The 25,975-nt window shown below is 55.7% G+C and overlaps 1 protein-coding gene across 1 annotated transcript; it reads right to left on the reverse strand.

Annotated features, from left to right (window-relative positions):
• Positions 1-238: 238 nt before the first annotated feature.
• ADAMTS15 (ADAM metallopeptidase with thrombospondin type 1 motif 15) lies at positions 239-24,597 on the reverse strand. Its single transcript, XM_004614125.2, has 8 exons — positions 22,826-24,597; positions 14,308-14,440; positions 12,916-13,083; positions 12,264-12,547; positions 6,633-6,810; positions 4,619-4,800; positions 4,342-4,517; positions 239-3,093 (listed from the first exon to the last, which is right to left on the reverse strand). Exons 1-8 carry the CDS (start codon positions 23,780-23,782, stop codon positions 2,322-2,324), a joined length of 2,850 nt encoding a protein of 949 aa, XP_004614182.1. The 5' UTR covers positions 23,783-24,597; the 3' UTR covers positions 239-2,321.
• Positions 24,598-25,975: the final 1,378 nt, after the last annotated feature.

Genomic DNA, 25,975 nt, shown 5'->3' on the forward strand with positions numbered 1-25,975 from the left:
GTTCGATCCATAGTACTTTATTAGGAGCGGGCTGTTGGCCCCGCAGCAACCGACTCCCGCGTATACACAGTATACACATCCGGCCAGAACCCAGGTCCTTCTTCTGCAGTCCGTGGAGTGCAAAAGAACCCAACTCTCAAGAACTCCACTCACGTGTGTCCAGTACTTCCCGGAGCCCCTCCCCCAACCCAAGTCCCTCCCCCTGTCCTCAGCCCCCCTTCCCCGACACCCCCCTGACCCCGTCTCCAGCCTCCAGTTCGTGAGCTGGTCTCCTCCAATCAGTGCACATAAAGGGCCGTGGAGGAGGGTCCTTCCTGGTCCTCGGCCCCTGGGAGAAGTTACTGGTGCCTTCCAGGATGTTCTTCTTCCTCAGACATGAGAGATCACCTTACATTTTGGATTCCGGCACCCAAAACCTGGGCTAAGCCTTGGAGAGCTGGTTGGACACGCCTAATGGTCTGCGCCAAGCCAGGCCTTAGAGTCTGGGCCACACTTCTTTCGAAGAAAAATAACAAAGCCCTGGTGACAAGACAGGACATGGAGACCCAGCTCGTGTCAAGAACCAGATCGGGGCCGGGGAATGGGAGGGGGCTTAGCTAGGCACACAACTCCTGGCGTGTGAGGACCTGGGTTCCACGCACCCCGCACCCCCCAAAAATAAGAACCCGATTGGTTGTCCGTCTTTGAAGGATTATAAAGCCACTCAGCTCGGGGCCACTGCCCCCACCCCATGCCCCCTCCACACAGCGCCCCGTACCCCGAGGATGGGGGCACCACGCACGGGGCACAGTGCTGTCGTCAAAGACCCCCCCACCCCCAGTGCCGGGTTTCCCTGAGGACCCTGCTGGCCCTGACATGCAGGCTGGTCCAGCACCCCACACGCCCTGGGCCGCCTGAGGGACAAGCCCCTCCAGAGGCCGCTGGCCTGGGGATGAATTAGAGGGCACTGCCCATCCACAGGGCCCTACACTCGTCGCCTCTCTGAAGCCCAGGTCCCACCACCCCTGCCCCCAGACAGACCCCCAGATACAACACTGGGCCACAGACCTTCCAACCCCCAACAATGTCCCCCTCAGAGCTTTCGAAGACTGTAGCTTCTGCTCTCCTAAAACATGGCCAAGATGGAAGGTTCCAGCAACACCTGCTGGGGGCTGCCAAGGGTCCCTGAGTGGGGGGTGATGCTGGGCTCCTCCCAAATCTGTCCCCAAGCACCTTCGGACAGAGACCCTGTGTGCGTGTCTGGAGCCCCCTCGGGTGAGGTGAGTGGGGGGCAGGAAACCGTGACCCACTGCCCCGCCGCAAGTGTTACTCAGTGTGCAAAGAACAGCCGCCGAGGGGGCTGCCTGAAGCACCAGAGTCCCCACACCCCGGGGGCCGGGAACAGCGTGGCTTCCCGGAGAGCAGAGCCTGAGGTAGCAAACAGTTAGCCCCAGCTGCGGAAGCTGCGAGGGGGCACGGGGGAGGATCCCACACCATCGGGCATCAGGCGTGTGGGAACCTGAGGGCTCTCTGGGATGCTGTGGAGAAAAAGGCCACCCCCCACCCCTGTTCCCACCAGCCCCCGCTGGACGCAGCACCTCCAGGATCTCTCAGCCCCCCTCTGGGGGCCCCCATAGGCTGCGGTTTGTCTATACTCGTCGGATCCCTTGAGAAGACAGTAGAGCCCTGGTAAGCCCCTAAAACTAGCCTACACAGCACCCCCGGGTATGTGCAAGCCGGTCCCCGCCCCCACCATGTCCCAGGGGCCACGGATCCAGGGAGCAGAGGGCCTGGCATGGACTGAAGAGGTGACGCCTCAGGGCTCGCTCTCCTCAGAGTGGCCCCAGCCAGCGCATGCGGGCCCCCGGATTTATGTCCACCCACAAGTCATAAGAGCACCTGGGCCGGACAACAGCCCCTGACCCTCTGCTCTCCAGAGGTGGCCCCCAGGGTGCCGCACTGCTGGGTCCCGGCTCCGCCAGCAGCCTGGGGCCTCCTCGGGTGTGGGAGGGCCCAGGTCCCTGAAGTTCTACCTGGGAGTGTCTGTCCTCCAGGCCCCGCTGGAACTGGGCCCAGAAGCCTCTGCCCCAGCGCCGCCACCCTCAGCCTCGCCCGAGACTGGGCCCCGGAGGAGTCGGGCGTGAGGTAGACTGTGTCTGAGTTCCTGGCAGCCCCCACGCGGCCCGGGAGAAAGGGGCCTCTCACCCCACCACGGTCCTTGTCCCTAGAGATGAGTGACACCGTGGCCCCCAGTCACTGCCCTCTGCACGTGGCTCCGGCCACCCTGTAAGGCCCCCAGCAGCAGCCGGGGCACAGAGTCTGCAAAGGAGCGAGGCTGCCCCTCAGCACGGCCGCAGGAGGCAGAAGTCCAGTTCCTGGGGCTTCCGGCGCAGGTCGCACTGATCCCGGGCCAGCAGGCGCCCGCTGGGGCCCGTGCACTTGAGCGGACGCCGCTTAAAGCCCCGGCCACAGCTCTTGGAACAAGGCGACCAGGCCCCCAGCTCCCAGGCTGGGCAGGGCTCCCCACAGGCCCGTGTCTCCGCCGGCCGGTGGGCTGCGTTGCAGGCTGAGCCGGCATGCTGGCCAGGGGGACCCCGACAGTCCACGGGTCGCCGCTGCTGGCCGCTGCCGCAGCTGCTGGAACAGGGCCCCCAGCTGCCCGCCACCCAGCGCCCGGCCGGCTGCTCTGGCTGCTCCACGCGGTTGGAGAGGCTGAGCACGGTGTTGTGGAGCCTCGGAGAGTCCCTGGGGGGCTTGGGTGGGGCCGGCTTGTCCTCCCTCGGCTCCTTGGGCAGGTAGAAGGAGTAGCGGACGCGGGGCGGCGTCATCTTGCCCACGGAGAGCACCTCGACGGTGAGGGGCTCCAGGATGGGCCGGGACGCCTGCAGGCTCTCCACGGCCGTCCCGCTGCCGCTGTAGCGCAGGAGGGTCCCCTTCACCAGCAGGTCGCGCTCCACGGCCGACACCACAAAGTGCCCGTTGAGCAGGTACTTGCCTTGGCTGTTCTTCAGGGCCAGGTAGTTGTCGTCACCGATGAGTCCCTTGTAGCCACGCTGGCGGATGTCGATACTTGAGGCGCCCGCGGGAATGGCCACCACAAAATTGTAGCCGTGCCTGCAAGGCAAAGGGGGCTCTGTGTTAGAGGGAGCCTGGGCCTGAGGAGTCTGCCATGGGGCCACACATGGCATGCTCAGAACTTCCTCCTGGCTCTGTGCTCAGGAATCACTCCCCGTGGGGCTCAAGGGGCCCTCCACATTATCAGGGAGCTCCCAGGCTCCGCCCAGTCAGCCTCTCCTGGAACTGGGGTCAGTCTCTCCCTTCCCAGGAGCAGACTGACCTGAGCAGAAAAGGGACAGGCTGGACTCTGAAGCGTTTGTGCAGGGTGGGGCACTTGCCTTGCATGCAGCTGACCTAGATTCTATTCCCAGCACCCCACATGATCTTCGGAGACTGTCAGAAGTGATTCCTGAGCCAGAGACCCCAGCAGTGAAAGAGACCCTAAGACCTGGGAGGTAGGTCACAGGTCCAGCAGAGACTTCCTGTGTGGGAGACCTCACTCCATAGCAGTAATGGCACAATGCTGGTGACTAAAAGGCCCACAGGTGTGTCTTCAGCCTGATCCTGACACCCATCTGCCAGGACAGGAGGCATCTCCATGTTTTCCTGTGTTCCCTCATGACAAACTTCCAAGGCCAGGCTGTTACTCTCCCTCCACGGGTATTTGGGCTTCATCTTCACGCACAGTGAAACAAAAAGGCATTGTTCTTCCTGTTGGGGGGTTCCCAGGAGAATCACTGGACCCTCCCAGTGATCCTCGACAAGCCAGACCAGTGGTTTAACCTGAGGGATATAGGATGAGGTGCAGCTCAGGCCCTGAGGTTCTAGAAATTACCAGGGGAACCCTGTTAGTGCTCCCGGACTCCAGGTCTGCACTCATGATGCTCAGTGGAACACACAGTTGCTGGGAATCAAAACAAAGTCTGTCACGTGCAATTCATTGCCTTCATCCCTTAATACCCAGATACTTGGCTAAGCATTGTATTTGGATGGTGGATGGTTGAATGAATGGATGGATGGATGGATAGGGGGTGGATGGACGGTTAGATGAATGGATGGATGGTGATGAATAGATGATAGACCAAGGATAGATGAACACATGGTGGTGGATGATGGATGAAGAATAGATGATGGATGAATAAGCCCTAGAAAGATGTAAGTGACCTCCACAGCAAGGGTCCTGGCCAGAACCCAGCACATTCCCCGATCACACCCAAGTTTCTAATGCCTGGAGGCAAATCCGTTCTCCTCTTCACTCCAGCTCCCCAGCCCCACCCTGGCCCTCCATTCCATGACTGTACTCACATGGGTTTGGTGAAGAGTCCTGTCACCTTCTTACAGCTCTTGTTGTCTCCCCCGCATACGCCACACTTATCAAACTTCTTCTTGGAGCCCAAGTTCCCATCGCAGCCTGCCTTGATGCACTTGCCTTGGACACAGACTGAGGTGGAGTCCGGCGTGCAAGGTGTGCCATCCACCACCTGCAGTGCCCCCGCAGGGGAGAAAGGCAGAGGGGGCAGTTCAGTGGCGACTCCCCCAACTACCCACTCCCTGCTTTGGCCCCTGTGCCAGACCCACTCACCTTGGGGGCCAGCATATAGAAGTAGCCGGTACCATTGGCTCGGCAAATGAGCTTGCACTTGTCCCGGGGAGACACGCCCGAGTACTTCGGAACCCAGGCCACAGAAAGCGTCAGCCGATTGGTGCTATGGTTGTAGCCATTGAAAGCCTCACACTGCTCCTCCCGGAAGCTCTTGCCAGAAGCTGGAGAGGGAGGAAGAACATGCACAAAGCTAAGCCAGAGATAGGGTGCACAGAGAAATCCCTCCTGCAGGCACTCAGCCTCTCGAGACCCACCCCAAACAACTCTCCCCAGCACCCTTAGCCAAACAATCCTCATCACTAGCCAAACATCACTTCATCTCCAGGGATAAAGCAGGTAGGGCACTTGCCTTGCATGCAGCTGACCTAGATTCTATTCCCAGCACCTATATAGTCCTCTGAGTCTGCCAGGAGTGATTCCTGAGTGCAAAGCCAGCAGTGAGCCCTGAGCACCCCAAGTGTGGCCAAAAAAAAATCAACCAAAAAAAAGACACCCCATCTCTAGAGTGTTGAAACCAAAGAACACAGAGGACAGAGAACAATAAATGCCCCAGAAGTCCTAGAAATCTGGCCTGAAATTTATCCATGACAACAATCAAAGCAGCTTATGTATGTAAAACCCCTAGGCAGTTCATTAGAACCATTCTCACAATGGCATTAAATGTAGAAAATGAACTATACAGATCCCCCAAGAATACCACTTATATGCAAGTCTGAACGAATTTAGGAACATATTTGGGAGAGATGTGTGTCCTTGTTGATGCATTTAATTAAGATCTAATTTCAGGTCGAACAACCTCCGTCATTTTGAAGTAGTGATGAGCATAACTAGCCTGATTTAAGAAAATCGGCAACCACCAATGAAGGATACAAAAAATTTTAAAGAAAAAAATAAATAGGTGCTGGAGCAATAGCACAGCGGGTAGGGCATTTGCCTTGCACACAGTCGACCCGGGTTCGATTCCCAGCATCCCATATGGTCCCCTGAGCACTGCCAGGAGTAGTTCCCAAGTGCAGAGCCAGGAGAAACCCCTGTGCATTGCCTGGTGTGACCCAAAAAAAAAAAAGAAAAAGAAAAAGAAAAAAATAAATAAATGACAATTGTATATTATGTGAAAATAGCCATGATTTCTAGTGGGGTCAACTCATAGCTGGCAGTACTGGACTTGGTTCTGTTTACTATGAGTACTAAACTATATATGATATTTGAAAGAAAGATGGATCTCTAAAAACATGTTAAATCTCTAACTGGAGGGAATATATTTAAGTAAAATACTGTTTGGGGCTGGAGAGATAGTACAGTGGGTAGGGTGTTTGCCTTGCACGTGGCTGACCCGGGTCCAATCCCCAGCATCCTACATGGTCCCCCAAGCACCGCCAGGAGTAATTCCTGAGTGCAGAGCCAGGATTTTATCTCTGAGCATTGCTGGGTATGACCCAAAAAGCAAACAAACAAATACAGATTTAAAGGGGAATAAAAAGATTGTTGGTAAATATAAAGATGTAATCGAGGGCACAGCACCTCTCAAGTGGTACCCAGGACCTCCAGGGGTCCACTGGTGAGTCTCAGTCCAACAGACCAGGGATTCCATGCAAGGGCCTGAGGCTGTGTGCCTGTGATTATCCAGGCCACTGCAGCCATGCCTGGAAGCCCCTGGAGTTACCTCAGTGATGTCTGGGAAACCATATGGTGCCGGGGAGCAAACTGGAATTGGTCGCATGCAAGGCAAGTGCCTTAACTAACTCCTATAACTATCTCTCCAGCCCCAACAAGCAGTTCCCTTTCCTTCCCTCCAAGTTCACAGATCCTAGGCAGGGAGTTTCTGCTCAGAAACATGATGATGAGGCTTCATTAGGGAATTTGTAAGGTGGCAGCATCTAAGCATCCAGATAACACCCTTCCCGAGGTGCACAACCCCCAAGAAATGGCCCCAGGAGGCCGAGCACACTCAAGTGGGAGTCGAGGTGCAGACTCCCCGGGCCCCGCCTCTCACCTGAGCTGGGGCATAGCTCCAGGTTACAGGATCGGTATTTCACCCTCACGCCTTCGCAGTACTTGCCCCCGTTGGCGGGCGCGGGGTTGGCACAGCGCCGCCGAGCCAGCTGCACACCACCGCCGCAGGAGCGAGAGCAGGGGCCGTAGGGCTCCCACTTGGCCCAGGAACCATCCACCTGCGAGAAAGAGCCAGTGACACCCCTGCAGCAGCCAGGGTGTCACAGCCACACCCTGAGCCTACTCCTCAGACACAGGGTGCCACTTGCAGGTCCCGTGGCCACAGGAGATCCACTTTGCCTCCCCAGGGGGATCAAAAGGACAAGCCAGCAATGAGTGTGCCCTGATTCACTGGCAAATGCCAAGCACACTCAAAGGCTCCTAGTGACTGATGAGGACCGGGGGGTCAGACAGCCAAGGCTCTACCCTCTCCCATAGGTGGTCTTGAGCAAAGAGTGTAACCTCCAACCATTTCAGGTCTGCAGAAACCAGGGCCAGTACTATGGGTCGTGGGGTAAGATAGGAGGTTGCTGTGTGAATGGAAGTCCCCAGTGCCCTGCTTGCCACCTTGCCAAGTTTCAATTTCCCCTCACTGAGCATGAGTGCATGTACGAGAGTCTGTCTCCATGTCGGGCACAGCTGTTCTTAGTCATCTGCACAGCCAACGACATCTGAGTGTTCCCACCAAAGAGTGTTCACAAATTCAGTCCTCTCGCCTATGCAGGGGCTGAATTTGAGACCAATTTCTCTAGAAGAAGCTCAAATGTTTGTGCTAAGAGGAGAGAAATAGATAAGAGACTGATAAGCAATCCTCAACCTCTGTTTGGCTTTGGGGTGAATTTTGCAGTCCTGTTCATTTCATTTTTTTATAAGGGTGGAGAGGGATGTTTTGCATGTATGAAGCTCTGGGTTCAATTCCTGGCCCCCTAAGAAAAATAGGAAGAGAGTGAAGAAGAGATAGAACATTTATAATCTCCCTGATGTTTTTCTTATGATGACAGTAAAGTGAGGCTTTTAATCCCCTGAACATACATCAGTTGAGCAACCGAGGAAGCAGACTGGGAGAACAAGCCTAGGATTAAAGTCAGTCACCGACCATCCCGTGACTAACCCACGAAGAGCTTATCAAGATCTGGCTTCAAGCCAGTGTTGGCAGGGTTGTGGAGAGAAAGGAACCCTCATCCACTATTGATGGGAATGTCATCTGGTTCAGTCTACAAGGAAATCAATATGGGGATCTCTTAAAAATAATAATAATAGGAATAGAATTCCCAGATGGCCCAGAAATACCACTTCTTGGCATCTTATCCACCAAACACAAAAACATCAATTCAAAAGCATATGTGCACACCCATGTCTATCGCTGAATTTAGGACAACAGCCAAGATATGGAGACAACACAAATTCCCAACTACAATGAACAGACAAAGAAGTTGTGGTCTATAGACACAATGGAATGCTATGCAGCTCCGAGAAAGAACAAAATCATGCAATTTGCAGCACACAGTTGGAATTAAAGGACATTATTCTAAGTGAAGTTAGACAGAATGAAAGGGACAGATACAGAATGATCTCTCTCATATGTGGGACTTAAAGACACACAGCAAGGGAGCAACAAGGGGCCAAAGACAACCAAATGGGAGAACTGATTCACAAAAAAATGAATTGGTGGAGTGAAGGGGGCGTGTCAGAAGGCGTTCTTGGGGGACAAAGGTGGGTACACACACTGGCAATGGGTGTGATGGTACATGGGAAACCATCATTATATGTATTGTAAGTCACACAACTTCAATTTGTTCAGGGGGGAAAAATGTTGGGGGCGGGGGAGAGATCTGACTATGAGGAGCAGAAATACTTGAAATGATGTATCTGAGCAGCTCACAAAGACTCCGTCCTCCCTACAGTCTTGTTATTTCATCCACTCCAGCCTAGAAGACGTTTTCCTTCCTCCTTCCTGCTCTCTTCTCACCTGCACCAGCTCCATACTTGCCTCACACTTCCTGCGGGAGGCAGAGGCTGGGCTCAGCCAGCCTCCTCCCTCAGGCCATGGTCCATGAGCTTCACCTGTCACCCCTGGAAGCTGCTGCTCTCTCAAAGGACAACAAGGACCGTGCAAGGTCATGCAAGGCCGTGCAAGGCCTGAAAGGGCCAGGCAGGGCCTGTCATGTCTACCACTCACTCTTCCTGCTTCACACCGCAGATTCTGAGGAGACTCTGGGTGTCTACCCCGCCTCGCCCCTGCTAACAGGCCCTATAGGAAACGTGCACTGCATTCCTGTCACACGCCCATTACTCGTCCATGCCCTGAGCACTAGTGGGCCACACAGCCTTCAGAGCAGGTGCAGCCTAGCTGAGCAGATTCACCAAAACTGCATTTGTGCAAACAGAATGTTTTGGAGAAGGTGCTAAGCAGGTGAGGAGAGGAGAGTGGGGAAGGGCCTGCTTTGTAGGGGGTGGGGTGATTGAGGAAGAGATTCCTGGGCCAAGGTCTGGAGGACAGGAGTGATCTGTGCAGACATCAGGGACAGGGAAGCCTGGCAGAGGAACAGGTGCAAAAACCCTTGGAATATTCCAGCATCATGAGAACAAGAGAATCAGTAAGTACAAGTCAGGGCTGGCTCATGCAAACAAGGAGGAAAACCCCAAGCAGCCTCTGAGCATGAAATGAGCGTTTTCTCTTATTTTAATTTATTTTTCAACCTGGGAGAGGCCTGCCAAGCAATGCTGGGCAGGGTGGGGGGCTGGAGGCCACCCCCAGTCATACTCAACCAACTAGGTCACACCGTTCCATGCTCCGGCCTAGGAAGGGATTGCGTGTGGGTCCAGCAGAGCTGGTGATCACCAGGGCTCACACAGCAGGGACTGAGGGCCCATGGAGTGCTATGATCACAGTGAAGACCTTGTGTACACAAGACAAGCACTCAGGCCTCTGAGCAGGCCCCCGGCCCTCACTGAAACTGCAAAGGGTCCCTCTGATTGCTCTGGTGGTAAGTCTGTAAGAAGTAAAATCAGAAGTGGAGAAATTCGTTAAAGGACAATTTTAGGGGCTGGAGTGGTAGCACTGAAGGTAGGGCATTTGCCTTGCATGCGGCCGACCTGGGTTTGATTCCCAGCATCCCAGATGATTACCCGAGTACCACCAGGAGTAATTCCTGAGTGCAGAGCCAGGAGCAACCCTTGTGCATCGCTGGGTATGACCCAAAAAAGAAAAAAAAAAGGGACAATTTTAACGCTAAATAAGCAGGTATGGAAGGGAGATGGGCTGTCGGATGGGGTCCCTAGATCAGGTGAGCTGGTGAGACAGTTTGACTCCACATCCGTCTTAGAGACAGAGTTGAGGTACTGGCCAGGGGGCATGTGAGAGGGAAGGGTGCTGGCATGAGCAACCAGAAGACAAAGCTGAAGGGAAGTTTTGGGGAGATGATAAAGGATTCAGGTGTGCCCAGGTTGTATTCACAGTGCTGGTCAGATCTCCAAAAGGAGATTTCAAGATGTGGCGAGACCTTTACTATGGCATCAGGCCAGAGGGCTGGGTCAGAAGCAAAAACTGGGAGGCATTCAACATACAAACGCATTTGAAGTCTGGTACAGGTAACTGAGAGATAATACAGTGTGATAAGGGGCTTACCTTGATGTAGCTGACCCAGGTTTGATCTCTGGCACTGCAGATGGTGCCCTGAGCCTGCCAGCACTGATCCCTGAGTACAGAGCCAGGAGTAATCCCTGTGCCTGTGCACTGCTGGATGTGGCCCCAAAATAAAATTTAATAAATAGGGGCTGGAGAGACAGTATAGTAAGGCATTTGCCTTGCATGCAGCCAACCCAGGTTCAACCCCAAGCACCAGTGTAAGACAAGAAGCAGCAGTGATTTAACAACAGACTGTGGATCTTCACTCAACAAGGAAGGTGGTGCAGGCCCTGGGGAGGGGGGGCTAAAGAAAAGAGTGTTGGGCTGAGGGGTGGCAGGTTCACATGGGATTGAGACTTATTTGGGTCCTTTTGGAGTTCTTATTTTTACAAGGAGGGATCTGGGATAAACAGACATTTAGTGGCCAACATGGGGCTCCTATGATTCTACCTGGGGTACGCGCAGGGTCTGGTGCGGTCAGCTTTGCACCTGGACCTTGGTTGTTCTAGAAGGGCAGTGTCCTCTCGGTAAAACCAGCACAGTGAAGGGACAGTTCAGACAGAAGCTGGAGATACAGCAGGTTGAGCTGTCAGCGGAAATTCCAGAAAGCAAGTGCCAAGACCATAGGTGCCCAGATCCCAATTGCAAAACCCAGCATTCTCTTGACCAAGCTCTTTATACTACACATTCATCTTCATCTTCCCAAGAGAAGGAACTGACCACATCTGGCCTGCTCTCAGAAGCTTCTAGTCTGACCACACCATCGGTGGCCAAGGTGGCCGCCATCCAGCCCAGAGCCACCATCCCGGCATGCTGCTGACAGAGCCTCTCTCACTCCGCCCAATAGAGCTTCAGCTCTACCCACCAAGCCCCCGAGTCAACATCATTGTCATATGATGTTACTTCTAATGGTATCTTCTAATGGTACCCCTTCTAATGGTACCCCTTCTAATGGTACCTACATCACAGTCACATGTCTCATGTATCAACCAGGCAGTGAGCTGTGAAGATGCAGCCCATGTTTATATTTTCTAAGTGATCCCTCCAGGCTCCTCCTGGGATGGCAGTCCTGGCCTGCTCTCTGGCCCCAGCTTTCAGTAATCACATACACCCAGAGTCAGATAAAGACTTTGCAGGCTTCTGTGCCAGCGGCTCAGGGCAAGTGAAAAGGCCTTGGTGAGAGCCTTTTTTTCTGGTCTTGAATTCACACCTGGCGATGCTTAGGGTTTACTTCTGGCTGTGCACTCATGAATTACTCCTGGCAATGCTCGAAGACCATATGGGATGCTGGGCTCTTGCCCTGCACACAGCCAAACCCAGGTTGGCTGCATGCAAGGCAAGAGCCCAACCCACTGGACTATCACTCCAACCCCTTGGTGCAAGTTTTTGGATGATATTGCCTCTGTGGTCACAAGACCCCTGTCCCCTTTAGCCAGATCCAGGAGGAGATGAGACCACCTGGCCAGAATCCAAAATCTCCAGAAAAGTCTCAATTCCTTTACGACTCCAGCTCGGGACCTGGAGCAGACAATACTTTCATCAACTTTAGAACTCATGAGAGGCTCTGAGTCTATTCCTGCTGGGGGACTGATGCTATTGATCAAGAAAAACACCTCACTTATATTCACTTATGTTTCCGTTGCAAAAATCAACAATCACTACAGAACATGAGACTCAAGAAAGGAAGAAGGAAAGGAGCTAATGACTGAGCATCTCCAAAGATTAAGGGCTCAATTCGGGGGCCACGGCTCCACACCCAGGAAGGAGAAGGCAATAAGCTCAGAACGAGGATCCCACTCCTGCTGATGGACACCCCCATCTGCCTACAGGTCTCCCTTTTGTTTTCTCTGATCTCAGACTCAAGGAGGGGGCAGAAGCACCAACAGGGAAACTGAGGTACAGAGCAACTGCGCCATCCAACAATGGTCCTACAGTAAGTCTGTGATGTGGAGACCCCACACCCCTTCTCCCCACTGCACCCACATGCTACCCCAGTCCACTCACCTTGTACGTATTGAGGTCGTGTCTTTCCACACATGCACCCTTGAGGCAGAACTTGCCCTCACCACAGCTGGTGCCATCGGCCCAGGGAAAGTGGCGGGTCTGACACACCATCTGGCCCTTGGCCTTGCCTGTGCACCACAGCTTGGTGCAGTACTGCATGTAGGGGCAGGGCTTGGAGCCCACACCAAAGGCCAGCTCGCACTGCTGGCTCAGGGAGTAGCTGGTGCCCGGCAGATCCTCGGGCAGGACAATGGGCTTACTGGGCTGGTCCAGGAGACAGTCACCTGCAGAGAGGCAAGGGCACATATTGGCATAAACCGAGAAAGTGCAGCAAACATACCTCCAGGGAAGAGAATGGACCAATGGTCCATTTCAGAGCCCAACATAATTTGGAGGGTGGGAGAATGAGAACCATACCTAGTGGTGCTCAGAGCCTACTCCTGGCTCTGAGCTCAAGGGTCACTCTTGCAGTGTTTGAGGGACGATATGTGGTGCCAAAGATTGAACCAGGGTCAACCACATATAAAGCAAACAAACAACCAGCTGGACCACCCCTCAGTGCCCAGAGCCCAACTCCACAGTACCACGGAGACCAGGCACGGAGAGCTGGATCCTTGCCTCCCAAGACCCCCCCAGCAGCCCCCTGGCTCACCATGCCCGCTGTCCAGGAAGTCTGTGATGATGGCCGCACTGCAGGCTGACCAGGGGTTGGCCCTGTCGATCTGGATGAGCGTAGGGGACATCATGTGGTTAGCTCGAAGCTTCCCGAACACCTCCTCACACACCTTCACGTTGTCATGGGGCATATTGAACACGTGGCCTGTGGGAGCAGCCAGGAGGACTCAGGGGGCAGAAGGAGAAGGGCGGTCTAGCTTAGGAGGGTCGGAGGAGGAGGATTGGCTGGGGAAGCAGAGACCTGAGCCCTCAGATTTCAGGCTGGTCACGGCCGCCCCTCTCCACACTGTTCCATAAAGGCCGATCAGGTGCGAGTGTGCCTCAGGGGTCTGCACAGATGGTACAACAATTTACCCGACGTGAGTAGGGTCTGCTCTGACTCACCCTCTCTGAGTACGAACACACCTAAGTAGGTCAATGCAAACCTAACCATGAAGCCAGATCCTAGGCCTAACTCTAAGTCTAACCACTAAGCCTGATCCCTGACCTTAACCCTAACATGAACCCTAACTCAAGCTCATAACAACAACCCTAAACCTAACTTTACCTCTCCTTGGAGTGGGTGGCACACCTGAATCAGTAAGCTTAAAACTAATTTCTGTCCTAACCCTAACATGAACCCAAACTTAAACCCCTAAACCTAATCCTAATCGCTAGCCCAAACCCTAATCCTAAAAACTACCCCTAATCTTAACCATAACCCCTAACCTAACTCATAACCCTAACCCCTAAACCTAATCCTAACCCTTACCCTAACTCTAACCCTAACCCTACCCTAATCCAAACCGCTAACCCTAACTCTAACCTTACCCTACCCTAGCCCTACCCTCTAACCCCTTACCCTACCCTAACTCTAATCGCTAAACCTACTATAACCCTAGTCCTACTGTAACTCCTAACTTCTAACCATAACCCTAACCATAACATGAACCCAAACTGAAACCTCTAACCCTAACCTAACCCTAAGCGCTAACTTTAACCTTAACCCTAACAACTACCCCTAGCCCTAACTATAACCCCTAACCATAACCCTACCCCTAACCCTAACCCCTAACCCTACTGTAACTCTAACCTCTAACCTCTAAACCTACAATAACCCAAGCACTACCCTACCCCTACACTAGCACTACACCTAGCCCTTACCCTACCTCTACCCCCAACCTTACCCCTCACCCTAACCGAACTCGCTGGCCAACAGAGTTAAGGCCAGTGGGAAAGATCAAGCAAAGTCAAGGCTAAGGCCGACAGGCCCTGAGAGAGGATCTCTAAGGCTTGCAGACATGGGGAAGTAAGGGCAAATGTCTACCCACCCACCCCCATGAGCAACCCAGAAAGACCCCAGAGGGACAATCCCCACCCCTACCCTTACCCAGCTCATGGGCAGTGGTGAAGGCGGACGGAAGCCCATCATCCTCGATCACAGAGCAGCTTCTCTTGGGGTCACACATGGTGCCCACGTCCGCCATGCCCAGAGTGTCACAGGTGGTGGCCCCACACAGGTCCTGCAAGGGCAGGGGAGAAGCAGACACCAACCACAAGTGAGAGAGCGTCACAGATGCGGCCCTTCGCCCAGGGGTCCTGGGCTCTTGGAGGCACCGACCCGGGCGAGCGGGGGTTTGCAGGATGCCAGCTCTGTGGCTCTCTGCACAGATTCCACCCAAGCCACTCATCTGCAGGGAGAAATGAAGGGGTACGAAGTTGAAGTATCCCACCCCGGGCAAGTATGCGGAAGTGCAGCCCGATGGGGTGGGGGGCAAGTATGTGCCCCTGTGCAGAGAAACCAGAGACCCAGATGCCCAGGCCCACTGAAAGGATCACTGCCAAGGACCTGGCTCTGCCAGACACTTGGCTTCACTGGGCCAGGGATAGTAAGGGGCAGGCTGATACCAGACCATGTCCAGACTTAGCCCAAGAGGCTCCCGAAGTCCCCATAACATAGACTTCAGCCCCATGACTGTGGGGTAGGAGCCAATGAAAGCCAACATGAGGAAGGAAAGAAACAAGTTCCATTAAGGGGCACCGTGCTAGGGACCCTGATGTTCTGGATGCTGGAATATGGGTCCCCCCCAAAGGAAGAAGTGTCCGAGAATTCTCAGCCTGAGTCCCAGTGTGGAAGGGGAACCTGTAGCACAAGCATTTCTCACTGTTCCCAAACTATCACACACTCTCCACACACCCACCACATGGCACCTGAGCATCATCGGGGCAAGCTTTGAGACTCCTGGCACTGTTATGTAGGCCCAAACAGAACCACTCGCTGGCCTACGCACCCAAAGGTGCTATCTGGTTGGCTGAGTAATACTGGGAGTGGCCCCTGGGCCCGGTAGCTCTGGTTGGGGACTCCCCACAATAAACCCAGGAGCCCATCCTGGCCCATTGCTAAAGAGACCTGGGAATGGGTGCCAGTCTCCCCCTCCTCAGGAGCCCTGTTTCTCTGGAAAAGGGTCTGTTATACATAAGAAACCTGGGCTGGACAAGGCTTCATCCTCAGCTGCTCCCTGCCCTCTCAGCCCTGGGCCTCTGGGACAGGAGAAAGCCCCAGACGGCAGCAGCATCAGACTCCCTGAGTCTCCTGTCTTTGGGCACAAGTTGACTAGTGAATAAAATAAATTCAAAGAAAAGTGAAAATCATTCCCAGAGGGATGTCAGATCCTCATCCCCCCAAAAAATAAAAAATAAAAATGAAGACCTGAGACCCAGCTCTGGCAGCCCCCCAAATCTCAGCTGCTCTGAGAGGTGCTGGAAGATTCTAGAAGCCCACAGACTTAGGTCAAGGCTGGTGCATTCTCACTGGAACTGGGGCAGGCAGCTGCAGGCTCTTCCTGGCCAGGAGCAACCTGTTCTTTCCATCAAGAAATCCCTGTTCCAGGATCAAACAAGAGGAACAAGGAAAAAGTCGGCAAACTTCCTGAGGGTGTAGCTGGGAGCAGTGGCTGGCTGCCACCAGCTCAGGGAAGACACAGCTGTTGGGGTCACAGGCCCTGCCCGTCCCCCATCCAGGCTCTGGTACAGAAGGCTGGGCCTTGGGTTTTGAATGCCCGGGAGCGGTGTAACAGCTGGGAGCTGGCGGTCTCCCTGCTCTGGAAGGTACTCTGAGTGCCTGAGCCTCTTCCACTCGGGCGCTTGTCTGCAGAAACAAGACTGCTGGTTCCTTCAGCCGCGGGGTGCAGACTGCCCGGCTCAGGCCCACCCGCCTCGCTCTTCAGGAGCGTTCTCATGCCCCATCCTAGCGGCAGCTGCTTCTCCCCAATTGTCATCTTGGCCAAAACAACACAGCCTGCCCAAATTATGCTTTTCCAGCCATCCCCATGCAGGGGCCAGTCCTTGTCACCAAGATGGTTCCCCATGTCCACCGCATCCCCCACCCTGCTGGCCTCCACAGAGGCCCTTCTGTCTCGTTCCTCAGCCCTGTCCTCTCTTGAGCTGCACAACAATCTCCAGCAATGGGGGCGCAGGGGCTCCTACACAAACCAAGCCTACTGATGTGGCCAAAGACAGATGCATTCTTGGGGGTGGGGGCACCTGACTGCTCGCACCCAACCCCACCCACTCTGTGACGGCTGAGCTCCTCTGGCCCACCACAGCACAGGAACGAAGCAGGACAACTGTCCTCTCCATATACAAGTGGGGAAACTGAGGCCCGGCCCTGCGACCGCTCACTGGGAGCCAGGAGGGGGCTTCTAGAGGAACAGCAGGGCAGCGGGGATGTCGCGGCCCTTGGATGTGGTTCTCCTCCCCCTTGCAGCCCCAAACCCATGTCTGTCCAGGAGCCCCAAGGATGGGGGCTCTGGCTCTCTAGAAGGGAAAGGAACAGGTCGCGCGGCGTGCGTGGGCCTCGTGGGCCCGGCAGAAGAGAAGGGACAGCGCATCCCACCGCCCCACCCGCTGTCTCGCTGGAGGAGAAACCGCTCCGGATTGCCAAACGGTGCTCAAGCCAGAGACCACGCGCGGTCCCCAGAACCACAGGAGCAGCCCGGGGAGGAGGAAGAGGCCTCGAAGCTGCCAGAATAATCGTTCCCACAGCCCTCACTTGCGGAGGGGCCGAGCCTGGCGCTGCTCTCGGGACCGAGCACTTGAGTGTGCTGAAGCCCGCCAGGTCAGCAGGGAGGAGCCATGCCCCCACTCTACAGAGGAAGCCCCAAGAAGACAAGTGGTCAGCCCAGGGTCAAGCAGGGGGGACAAGGAGGGCACTGCCGAGCCAGAGCCTGCCCCTGGCCTCCCCCCCATGCTGCTCCCAGTGCTCAGGCGCCCTGCACTCTCCGTTCCAGACCGGGAGGGAGGAGGGCGGGCAGGAGCCACAGTTCCTGGGCAGGCGGCAACCGCCTCCAGGGCTGACCAAGCTCCTGGCGCGGGGCCATCCACCTGCAGTGACATACTGACCCCGTCTCGCCCGCCGAGCACCCTGACTGCTGGCTCCCGTCGGCGCCCCACCTCTCCCCGAGGCCAAAGCTGCTGGCAAAGAGCCAAGATGAAACCCCAGAAGAGCCCAGGGCTGCTTTCCCAGCCCTGCAGCCTGACGGCAGGGTCAGTGACCCACAGCGAGACGCAGGTGGCAGGCTTGAGGGGTCACAGCAGGGGCCAGTGGGTGAACCCGGGTCAGCCGCAGGCAAGACAAACGCTTGATGCGCTGTATCACTCGGGCCCTGTCTGTATTTAGGGAGTCACTCCCCCTCTTTCCTTCCCCTCTTGCCAGGACCCCACTCTGAAGGGTCACCAGGTTTCTGAATGAGACCTCCCTCCATTCTTCCCACCTAGAGCATTGTGGGAGGCACACTCCCGCTCCAAACCTCCTCACTTTCCTTCACCCCAAACACCACTACCGTGGGCTTACTACTCTGGAGTAAGAAGAGGGGGCGCACCGTCCCCCCAAAGCCAGGGAGCAGATACCTCCCACTCTTTCCTCTCGCCCACCTTCCTTGGTGGAGAGGACGTTTCCATTTAAGGACAAGGCTGAAATCCTATTAAATACTGACTTACAGGCTGTTCTTCTCTGCTGACAGCTTCCTAGGCCTGGCTTTGTATAAGATCCCAAATCATTATTTAGTCCTTTTACTGCATTTGGGAGATAAGTAGAACGTGTCTGTTATGATTTTATTGTTAACTTTTCATTTTGTTTTTGGGGGAGTTTTTTGTGGGGGGCAGTGCCAGGAATTGAACATTGGACCTCACACAAGCAAGACAAGTGCTGTCCTGTGGAACCATCCAGCCTCTATTCACTTTTCTGTTAAATATAAACACAACAAGTTATCACCTGCTACCAATGGTTCATTATGGGAAGAACAGGCTCTCGCTCCAATGGGTTCCGGAGGGCCAGGCACAGGACTCAGAGGAAGAGTCTCAGAATCACCTATGTAGCCCCTCGGCTCAATCCTGGCATTTCAAGCAAACCCACTTAGGAGCCTACACACAGCAGACCCAGGTTTAATCCCCAGGAACCCATAGCGTCTCCCTGACTGCACCAGGAATAAGCCCTGAGCACAGCCGAGTGTGGCCCAAATCTAAAAATATATAAATATACATTTTAAATACCCAATTATTTCTTCTCTGGGAGGAACAGACAGAGGGTCTTGTTGCTGGCAGGAGGCTCTGGAATTTGGGGGGTAGGAATGGCACTGGAATTTGGGCGGTAGAAATGGCAATAATTACACATTACATGTGAGAGGTGTGATGTTATAGTCCCTGAAAACCTGTAAGGTTATAAACCAAGGGTAAATCAGCAAAAAAAATAATAATTTTAGGGCCAGAGAGATAGTACAGAAGTTCAGGTGCCTGCGTTGACACCTCTCACCGGGTTCAATCCCAGCACCAAATATGGTTCCTCGAGTGCGACCAAAAGTCAACCCTGAGCACAAGCCAGGACTCTGCCCTGAGCACAGCCGGGTGTGGCTCCAAAAATCAAAACAAACAAAAATCTCAAGTGAGGATCCGGAAAGCTGTTCCATGCTGCGTGGTCTCAAAAACCTCCACATCCCACTGCAAGAGGGTAGAGCCTCAAGGGCCTGCAGGCAGCCAAGCGTGGAGCTCTGGACCAGGAGAGGCAGAAAACTCATCTAAATGAGAAGGGCAAGGAGGAGGCTGCTGGGATAGTCCCACAAGAGGAAGAAGAGCTCAGGAAAAAAACATCTGAGAGGGGCCAGAGCAGTAGTACAGCCAGTAGGGCATTTGCCTTGCACGCGGCCGACCCGGGTCCAATCCTCGGCATCCCATATGGTCCCCCAAGCACCGCCAGGAGTAATTCCTGAGTGCAGAGTCAGGAGTAACCCTTGAGCATCTCTGAGTGTGACCCAAGAAAGCAAAAAAAAAGAAAAAAGAAAGAAAGAAAGAAAGAAAGAAAGAAAGAAAGAAAGAAAGAAAGAAAGAAAGAAGAGAGAGAGAGAGAGAGAGAGAGAGAGAGAAAGAAAGAAAGAAAGAAAGAAAGAAAGAAAGAAAGAAAGAAAGAAAGAAAGAAAGAAAGAAAGAAAGAAAGAAAGAAAGAAAGAAAGAAAGAAAGATGTCCGAGAGTGGAAGAGGGATGGTACAAAGCACAACAAAATAAATTCAAAGAAGTGCAGGAGGAAACAGACAGCAAATGCCTGAGTGACAGCGTCCCAAATGTTCCAGGCAGAGGAGGGACCCACAGGGAGGGAGCACGGAGCTAGAGAAAGAGTCTCGGGGTCCCCAGCAACAATTCCTTTGCCATCACTAGTTCCAGGACCTCCTCCTCGCTGGCTCCCGTCCCTCTGAGGGCATCCTGAGTGCCAGTCTGAAGAAGAAGGATCTGCACTGTGGGAGTCCCTGACTCAGGGAGAGCCTGGTGCCACAGGCCACTGATAAGGGGATCTCCAGCACCCAGGAAGGCTCCTGGCAATAAAGGGTGCAGGAAGATATCAAGAATGTGGGCTGGAGAATGTCAGTCAGTGGCGCATGACTTCACACAAGGGGAAGGTCTGAGTTCCTTCCCCAGCAGCGCCAGAAAAGAAAGAAAATTGAATTGGGGTGGGGTGTTGTGGGTGTGACCTGGTGGTAGCGCCATGAACTCTGCTCCTCCCAGGGCCTCCCTGTGCCAGTGGCAATCTCTGGGGCTAAGGGTCTGCAGCAGAGCACAGGACTGGCATGTCTGAGGTCCTAGGTAATCGCACCAGCAGACAAAGAAGCTTCGCAACAACCTGGTCCTAAATCCAGCTGTCCACCGGGAAACCACAGAATGCTCTCCTTCTCTCTCTTCCTTTCTCTGTCTCTCTGTCTCTCTGTCTCTGTCTCTCTGTGTGTGTGTCTCTCTCCCTCTTCCCCTCCCACCCTCCGCCCCCCACCTCCAGCACTCCATTGACCTCTTCCTCCCAACCCCAGAGACTATATCTGCCTCTTCTAGAAAGAGCAGCTGTGCGCTCAGTTCCCGTCCAGCCCTGTGCCTTCCCCGGGGAGTTCCAGAACAAACCAGTCCTCAGGCTCTGAGAATGCAGCAAGCCCCTGAGTCTGCTGGCAAGGCTTTCGGGGGGCCGGGGGGCGGTGCTTCCTCTCAAGCACATACCTGCACGAGGGCCCTGCCAACAGTCTCCTGCTCTGGGGCTCGGCCACCGTGAGCTGCGGGGGAGGCGGCTTCTCAAAGCCCCACCTGGCACGCCACCACTCCGGAATCCAAGCGGGCGTGCAGCTGAGATCCCTCCAGCGGAGGTCCACGGGGCCCTCTGCAGTCACACTCACACCCCCAACACGTACAAGCCACCAGGCTGTTGGCTCACTCCTTCCAACGGCAGATCCTGCGAGGCTAATGGAATGAGTCCTCTTGCTGGCACCATTCCCAAAGGCAGCCTCAGCCCAGGCTGCAGAGGCTGAGGTCAGTGACTCGAGAGCCAGTGACAGACCCCCGCAGGCAAGTCCCCGAGCTCGGCTGGTCCAGCGGCTGCATTGCCCACTCAAGATTTCCTGTTCCCGGCCTTAGGCTTTGTGTCTCCGAGGCCAAGGGACCCGGTGGCCTGTGTGCAGAGGTCATAGCCACGTCCCTTTGCCGTTTTTGCCGGGGACTCGGGCTGTGCTTGCAGAGTTGGGTTGTGTTCTGCTGTGCTCTGCAGACCTCAGTTGGAAGAATGAGTGCAAGGAAACAGACTCAGGCCAAGGACTTCCCTAGAGAAACCAGGTGGTGGGAGGGGAGGAGGTTGGGAAAGGAGAGAAGCAGCTCTAGGCAGGGGCTGGCGGAGCCAAATGGGTTAGTGCGGAAGGCGCCCGTCCCAGCCCCAGACCAGGGCAGGAGACAAGGAGGCTGGAGCTACACAGGTAGCCAAGGACCCCACGCCAGTCCCAGATGCCGAGCTCCTGCGACCAGCAGGAGCACCGCCCAGACTCAAGTCACAGTCTCCAGCCTTGGGTCACCAGCATGCCCCTTCTCCTCCCCGTCTCTGGAGTCTGAGCCGTGCTGGGAATCCAGAAACTTCCCAGGACCTCAGCGTGCCAGCCTCTACGAATCTAAATTTGCAGCATTCCATGGCTCACTGGGGCTAAACTATCACATCTCCAAACAGTAAAGATGGTTTTCTGATCTGGCTTTTCTTTTCCTTTTCCTTTTTCTTTTTCTTGGGGGGTTGGGGGTGGGTGCTATTCAGTGGACCATATTGTGTCCAGGATCAAATTCAGGTCCCCTGCATACAAGCACATACTCCATACTCTTGTGCTACCACTCTAGTCCCTAATTTTTGTTCGTTCGTTTGTTTGTGGGGGAGGGGTCTGATGGTGGGGTTGGTGTTGGGGGAGTTGCTGGGGTTTTGTTTGTTTTCTGGTTTGGGGCCATACCCAGCAGTGCTCGAGGCTTACTCCTGGCTCTAAGCTCAGGATCGCTGCTGGCAGGGCTTGGAGAACTGGGGTTGAACCCCGGCCAGCCGCACGCACAGCCTTAGCCTCTGAGCTCTCTCCAGCCCCGTGGACTGTGTTTTGATCCTGGTGCTTGGTATCTCTCCAACCCCACCATTCGAATCTGCTGATCCTGGCCACTACGCCACACCTCCACACTGCCAGGGGCCAGGGCTGGAGGCTGACAGTCCCCCTGGGGGTGGTGGAAGCTCAGCAGTGACTCAGGCTGGGAGCAACTGTGCCGGCTCTGCTCAGGAGCTCAGCACAGGGTCACCTCCGGCCACCAAGGCTGTGGGAAAACCGAGGCAGATTTTCCCATCTAAGTAAGACACAAGCGAAACTCCGCTAGAAACTCCCAGCAAGTGCATTCGGCAGACTGCCGGCTCTCAGCCCTGAAGTAGCGACTGGCCCGGCACAGAGTGAGAAGTGAAGAAGCAAAGTGGGCGGGGCGGGGTGGGGGGAATGTCCTGAGTGTTTTCATTTGTTCCCCACCAGCTCCCAAAGGGTTCCTTCCCTCCCAGGTCTTCCGGCTGGGGACAGAGAAAGGATAACAAAACGACACACTACCCACGAGACATGTAACCAGGAGCTGAACCGGGTCACTTGGGGGGTGGCCTTGCTGTTCTACCAGCAAAGAAATCCAAGAGGCGCACCCTGCTGCTCTCCAGGCTCTCCTTCCCCGCCCTCCGCGACTCCATCCTCAGGATCATTGCCGAGAGCGCCTCCTGTGGACCCTGGACATAAACTGCGGCTGGGGCGGCAACTTCCAGGGGTCCAGCCCCTTGGAGCTGGGCGAGGAGGCTCTGATTGGCCAGGCCAGGCCAGCCCCTTCCAAGCGATTCCGCCTGGCCACGTGCGTTCAGACGCACCGGCATCCTCCGGGCTGCAGGGCCTGAGAGCCGGGCGCTCCCTGAAAGAGCCAAAGTGGACAAGATGCAAAGAGAACTAGGAATTCTCAACTCGGGGGCCACGGCGTGGCACAGGGGAGACCTGGACCTCGAAGGGCGGGGACCCCATAGAAACTGCGGTTCCCAGGACTCAAAGAGGTTACCCCAGCACTCACTCACCTGCCTAGTGAAGAGAATGGCCGTGTCCCAGTACTCCGGGTGCTTGTCGCTCACTTTGTTCAGCTTCTTCTGCCAGGCGCAGAAGTTGCGCAGCGTCAAGGCCGCGTTGCCAGTGACCTTGGGCCCCGTGTCCCGATCTCGGAGAAGCAGCACCTTGACCACGACGATGTTGATGGGGTTGAGGATGCTGGGGTGGCGGTAGAGCCGCGCCGCCGTGGCCAGCAGCGTCAGCAGATAATGCTCCAAGTCGGCGCCGTGGAACTTGACCATGGACTCATCAGCCACCACCAGTGTCTCCACGTACCGCGGGATGGACACGAAGCGTTTGGCACGCCCCGAGCGGCGCCAGCTGCCGCTGTCCCCTAAGCCGGTGCGCCGAGGCTTGTAGGGGTCCAGGGCCCGCAGGATGGCGGGGTTCCAGCCCGAGGCCACCCCGCAGCGCGATGTGGGATCTCCGGGAGGCCCGCCGGGGGCGCCCCTGCGCCGCAGGAGGTGCGCGCCCTGGCCGTTGCGCTGCGCCCCGGGCGCACTGGCGTTGGGCAGCGGACTAATGACATACTCGGCGCCTCGGTAGCCGAAGGCCCCGCGCAGCCCCCCGCACAGACTCACGGCGGCGAACGAGTCGGGCTCGGCATTCACGTCCCCGGAGTAGAAACAACGTCGCAAGTCGAGAGAGTTCTCCAGCAGCCCCTGCAGGGAGGCGCCCAGGTGCTCCGTGGCGAAGGCGGGCGCCAGGAACTGAGCATCCGGCGCCAGGTGCAGATAAAAGTCCTCCTGGAAGGCCGTGATCTGAAAAATGAGACCCTGGTCCCCGGCGTCCTCGGGACCCCGCCGGTAGTAGTGGCGGCCGTTGATGTCCGGGTCCAGCCGGATGGGGACCACCACCTCCTGCTCCGGCTCGGAGCCGCCGGCGGGGACCCCGGCGAGGGCCAGAGTCAGGATGCCCAGCAGAAGCATGGCGCCGGGCAGTGCACCGCGGAGCTCGGCCCGGCTCCGCGCTGGCCCGCGCGGTCTCCTGGCAGCCGGCACGCGCGCACCCCGCGGCGCTCCGGACCGGCCCGCAGCTCCGGGCGAAGCCGGAGCGACTCCCCGGGGCGGTGAGTGTGCAGCCGGCGAGGAGCCCGCGCCTCCTACCTGTGCCTTTCCCAGCCCCGCGCGCCCGGCAGCTGCAGAGCGACCGCTGTCAAGTGCAAGGACCCAGAACTGCGGCCGGGAAGCCGAGGGAGGTGCCGGCCGCGTCTCCCGACCACAGCCGCTGGCCGCCGCGCTGCAGAGCCGGCGCTGGGCGAGCCTATTAAAGGCCCCCTCCTCTTGGACGGCCGGCCCCGTTAGCGCCCCTCCCTCTCCTCCCTCCCAGCCTCCCCAGGCTTGCAGCCCTGAGCCTCCAGGGGCCACCAAAGAACTCGTCCCGCCCCCACGCCGGAGAGCCACTCTGCGGGGAGGGAGTGGCGTGGAGCAGGAGGCGTGGGCTGGCCCGAGAAAGCAGCGCGCGAATCTCGGTTTGCGTTTGGCCCCCACAGTTGTACCCCAGACTTGACGGCACAGCTGTCCCTTGGGAGCCCTAACGTCTGAGCCTACGTCTCCCCGGGCGATGCAGTGACTAGTTGGGAATAGAGCCGCACCGTCGGCCCTCTGCCTTCCCGCTCTCAGGACCACCTCATCCCCACTGTTGCAACATCTGCTGTTTCTTCATCTCCCTGACCCCTAAAACACTCGGACTAAGAATGACCCCTATAAATGCCCTAATGCTTGAAGAGAAGGGCAGCTTTCCAGGAACACAGTGAGCCCTTCTGCTCCCCCAGTCCACTGCGCGGGGGGAGGGGGGAATGACAGGGGGGCCGCGGGGGGGTGGGGGGGACTGTGCCGGGTGCTGCTGGCTGAGCAGGGGCAGATTGGAACCATTTTCAGGAATTTTGCCAGTCAGCTGTTCAACACAGCCATTACTAAAAATTAAATTATATAAACTTAGCATTATAAATTATGGTCCCAACAAACCCCATCGCTCCCTCATCATTGGATTAGCCATGCTCTAGACTTCAGAGTCCCCAGCCTGCCAGGACAGCCCACAGCTTCCAGGAGAGGGAGCAGAGGGAGAAGGAAGCCTCCAGGAAGTGGTCTGTGCCCTGGCCTCCCCCCCCCCCCCCCCCCCCCGCCACACCCGCACAGGGACATGAACCTGGAGTTTGGAAAAGGGTCTAATAGCGGGATGCAAACCCCTAACACAGGTAGATACTACCACCGGGGCTGGAACTGTGGGGAACCCTTTGGAAACATGGATGGTGTTTAGAGAGGAGAAGGAAAGAAATGGGGTGGGGAGAAGAACAGGAAGTAATCGGTGAACAAGCATCAGGGCTTCAGTTATACCGGTGGTGTGGGAGAGTGGTATAGCCAGAGATCCAAAACACAGACTCAACAACACCGAAAACATGAGAGCTAAGCTGCAACCACTGGAACTTTGTAATGTGACTGTCAAGGTGGTAGGTGGGGATGTGTCAAGGTGGTAGGTGGGGATGGGGTGGGGGCTGGGGTGGGGAGGGAATATGGGAACACTGGTGGAGGGAAACTGACAGTGGTATTGGGGTTGCTGTTAAAATATTATATGCCTAAAACTCAAATATCAATCACTTTGTACACCACAGTTCTTTAAATCACTGTCACTGTCACTGTCATCCGTTGCTCATCAGTTTGCTCAAGGGGGCACAAGTAACGTCTCCATTGTGAGACTTGTTACTGTTTTTCACATATCCAATATGCCATGGGTAGCTTGCCAGGCTCTGTCATGTGGGCGGGATATTCTCAGTAGCTTGCCAGGTTCTCCGAGAGGGACGGAGGAACCAAATCCGGGTCAGCCGTGTGCAAGGCAAACACCCTACCCACTGTGCTATCACTCCAGCCCAAAACTTTAATTTAAATAATAATAATAATAAATAAAAGAAAAAAAGAAGCATGAGTCTTGCACAAATGCCTAAAGGGGCTGTGGAGGATGGTGGTCTAGCTATCAGCAGAGCACTGGGGTGCTGGGGACAGCAGAGATGCAGTGGAACATCCTCAGGCATTCTCCTAGCAGGACCCTTGACGGACATGTGGGGATACTGAGTGCCTGCTCGTGGGCAAGACCATGCAGGCTTGAGTTTCCATCAGGTTTGGAGG

The sequence above is a fragment of the Sorex araneus genome, chromosome 3, assembly GCF_027595985.1.
Source record: "Sorex araneus isolate mSorAra2 chromosome 3, mSorAra2.pri, whole genome shotgun sequence".
In the NCBI taxonomy this organism is placed as follows: domain Eukaryota; kingdom Metazoa; phylum Chordata; class Mammalia; order Eulipotyphla; family Soricidae; genus Sorex; species Sorex araneus.